The 3633-nt window shown below is 48.9% G+C and overlaps 1 protein-coding gene across 1 annotated transcript; it reads right to left on the bottom strand.

The window, feature by feature from the left end:
* Positions 1-564: 564 nt before the first annotated feature.
* LOC123446407 lies at positions 565-3152 on the bottom strand. Its single transcript, XM_045123026.1, has 4 exons — positions 2793-3152; positions 914-1073; positions 770-814; positions 565-675 (listed from the first exon to the last, which is right to left on the bottom strand). The coding sequence occupies exons 1-4, from the start codon at positions 2847-2849 to the stop codon at positions 620-622; spliced, it is 318 nt and encodes a 105-aa protein (XP_044978961.1). The 5' UTR covers positions 2850-3152; the 3' UTR covers positions 565-619.
* Between the last annotated feature and the right edge of the window lie 481 nt (positions 3153-3633).

Genomic DNA, 3633 nt, shown 5'->3' with positions numbered 1-3633 from the left:
TTGTAATTCTCTTCTAGTTGTGGGTTTTGTTTAGCCAACTTGATCTATGATTCTTGCAATGGGAGAAGTGCATGGTTTTGGGTTCATACCGTGCGGTGACCTCACCCAGTGACAGAAGGGGTAGCGAGGCACGCATCGTGTTGTTGCCATCAAGGGTAAAAATATGGGGTTTACATCATTGGTTTGAGTTTAATCCTCTACATCATGTCATCTTGCTTAAGGCGTTACTCTGTTCGTCATGAACTCAATACACTAGATGCATGCTGGATAGCGGTCGATGTGTGGAGTAATAGTAGTAGATGCAGAAAGTATCGGTCTACTTGTTTCGGACGTGATGCCTACATGTATGATCATTGCCTTAGATATCATCATGACTTTGCTCGGTTCTATCAATTACTCGACAGTAATTTGTTCACCCACCGTAATATTTGCTATTTTAAGAGAAGCCTCTAGTGAACACTATGGCCCTCGGGTCTACTTCACATCATATTTTCTGCCTTACACTTTTACTTCGTTGCACTTTCCGCCTTCAGATCTCACTTTGCAATCAATCTTGAAGGGATTGACAACCCCTTTATAGCGTTGGGTGCAAGCTTGTTTGTGTTTGCGCAGGTACTCTTTACACTTGGCTTGATTCTACAGATGTTAGCTGTTGCCATGCACTGGTCGATGCTCCTACGTATTGAAAATTTGTAAGTTTGTTAGTTCATGACTCCAAATTGAGTTGTGAAATGCACTTCTTTGAATTGGTGTGATGTGTACACATTACCGATAGCTTGAAGTGGTGAAACTTTCCATGGGATACCACCATAACCTGCAAACATGCCAATAAAAAACGTAAGACGGATTGCCATTCTTTCATTCAAACAAAAAATCCAAGTAGAACTTGTTTACATTTTTCACACATCCCTACCTATGTTTGCGTATTGCTGCATGCGTGGTAGCAACGGGCCTGCTGATATTAGTTTGTTGTACTCTAGTGCATCCCAAGGGGGCGCTTGAGGTTGCCGTGCAAACCAAGAATTAGTCCCGTCTCCAGGAGTCATTTTGGTCTCCTCCCTGTTTTTCAATGCCTACACAACGACCAATTACGACATGAATGAGTATGCAGTAGCCTAATCCATGAGCAAAATGGCAAGATTATTGCATCATTGGTATAGACCCGTAGCATGGCATGGAAACTACAACATTTGTAGTTGCCCATCTATTTCTTTTTTGACAATGCATGCATGTGCATAGTTGTTGTTCAATCTGCATAGCAACTACCATTGAAATTGACGGCAACTGCGAGCAAACTTGGATCATAACTACTTTTCATTAGATCTCCTCCTATTGCTCGTCTGCATGGCTACTACTTTCCGTGCTCCTCCCAGACGCAACTATTGCAACTAAATATGTAGCAAGGCGGCAACTACCAATAAAGTTGGATGGAAAACTTTTCTCCTTGCTAGGAGTTCAGTCTGATTACAACCTAGAAAATTCCAACTCCACATACCAATCTATGTCACATGGTGGGCAACTAGTCTCGCGTGGATCTAATTTTCGGCAACTGTCCATTCTGCTGTAGGGTTTCGGTTGCCATGGAAAATTTGGACGAGTGATGGCCATTTACAATGTCAGTTTTGGCAGGAGAGAATAAAATGACCATATCTTACACGGGTTGCATACCTTTTGCCATGTTCTTGGTCTGGCAGATGCTAGATTTTTTCTGGCATTGTTGCCATGGCAACCAAGATGCTAGATTTTTTCTGGCATTGTTGTCATGGCAACCAAGATGGAGGAGGTACATCGGGAGGTGGGAGACGGTCGGCTGGATGATGGGAGATGGTGCGAGATGTGTGGGGATTTCTGATGTGTGGGCCGGTGGATGGGAAGCTCGGACGTGGAGGCAGCATGGTGGCAAGCCAGATCATGCGAGCGACCGGCCCAGCGACCGGACGTGCAGGTTTGAGTTGAGACGCCCGAACATGGGGGTGCGGGCTGGCCTGGGTGGATGCCACACATGGCGTGCGTCAGGTACCTCCCACCTGCCGCACGTGCGGCAGATATCACGATCCAAAAAAACATATGGGCCAAATATGCACACTCACAAGTCAAGTGGCGGTTCTGGCCCACGCTGCTCTGAAGCATGATTGGAAAAAAACTAACATATGCAGAAAAATAATTGGCAACAAAGGCACCAACCAGTTGGTCTACGAAGCGCTTGTGATAAATATGGATTCCCTCACTAGATGAACATACACTCACGGTGAACTTGAACATAAACGAAACTAAATCGGCAACAGTGTTATAACTGAACATGACTGAAATAGGAGCAACAATGGGTCGGCCTTGGATGTGCTCGCGGTGGCTCTAGGTAGTCATGAATGAGGAACCGGTGTCCGGAACCGGCTGGGGACGGCAGGAACCGACCGGAAGGCGCGGATCCAGTGGATTGAAGGACATCCGGTGGTCGAGGAGGTCCCTGGTGACGCTCGCGACGATGGCCTTCCATGGCGCTGCTCCTGTTCGATGCAGAGAGCCGTCCTCGGTGCGTGGAGATGCAAGGGAGCGACGACGACTGCACGACTTTGCAAAATGGCGAGGCTAACAAGGACGGAGGTGCCTCGACGGATCCGGGCGGAATCGAAACTGCGGGAGTCCATGGGCGGCGGGGCTTAGAGTAAGTCAGGCATGGCCATGGTTAGGTCTGGTGCTGCAGCTCATGCTGGAGAGAGAGAGACCTGAGGTGAAAGAGAGGGGTGGAGAGAGAGGCAAGGGTGAGAGATATTGGGGACGCGAGGTGGCGTGACCTGACAGCGGCTGGGTCGAGGCAACTTGTTCTCCGGTCGCCGGCGGCGAGGTCGCATGGTTGGAGTAGCTCAGGGTCGAGGGGCTCCTCCCTCGTGCGGCTGCGGGACGAGGCAGAGCTCAAGGTCGGGCGTGGAGTGCATGGAGGTTTGGACCGGGGCACGGGCGCTGGTTCATCGTGGAGCTGCGGTCACGGGACATGCCTGGGAGGCAAGGGAGGAAGAGCACATGCGGGCTTCGGCTTGCTGGTCGTTGCCATGGAGTTGGAGACTGGTTGGCTCAGTTGAGAAACCGAGAGGGGGCTGGGTGGATCGGAGGATCCCGACGTGGAGAGGAGACCACGTGTGGGTGGCCGCGGCTGAATCAGTGAGATGGCGCATGCCTCCTAAAATGGAGGGTCGAACTGTTTAAATAGGTAGGGTTTGATATAGTGTTTGTTTTGCATAGTGTTTGGGTCCTCCGATCTAGATTTGGCGATCGATATAAATAGCTCAGGGAGGTCAATTGAAAAACCAATTATGGTTTGGGGTATTATGGGGTTGATCTGGACCTAACGATCACGACCATCGGGTACGGGTACGGGGAGTTTTGGACTAGGTTGCGAGCAGGTGGGTGCACAGTGCATATAGGCTAGGCATGAGAAGAGAAGGAAAACGAACATCTTGGCAGTAGGTTTTTAATTACGAAAATCATCTATTATTTAACCAGCTATAATGCCGCTATAGGTTTAATGGTTCGGGTGTCAAACCACATCTGAATGCGACGAAATTTGGCACGCAGTCTACCTACAATAAAACGAGATCAGACACCAACTTTCAACCTATTCCGAGAAAGTTCTATATG

Source organism: Hordeum vulgare, chromosome 4H (assembly GCF_904849725.1).
Source record: "Hordeum vulgare subsp. vulgare chromosome 4H, MorexV3_pseudomolecules_assembly, whole genome shotgun sequence".
Classification (NCBI taxonomy): Eukaryota; Viridiplantae; Streptophyta; class Magnoliopsida; order Poales; family Poaceae; genus Hordeum; species Hordeum vulgare.
Note: the sequence above shows the minus strand (reverse complement) of the source record. Positions and strands in the feature narration are given on the sequence as shown.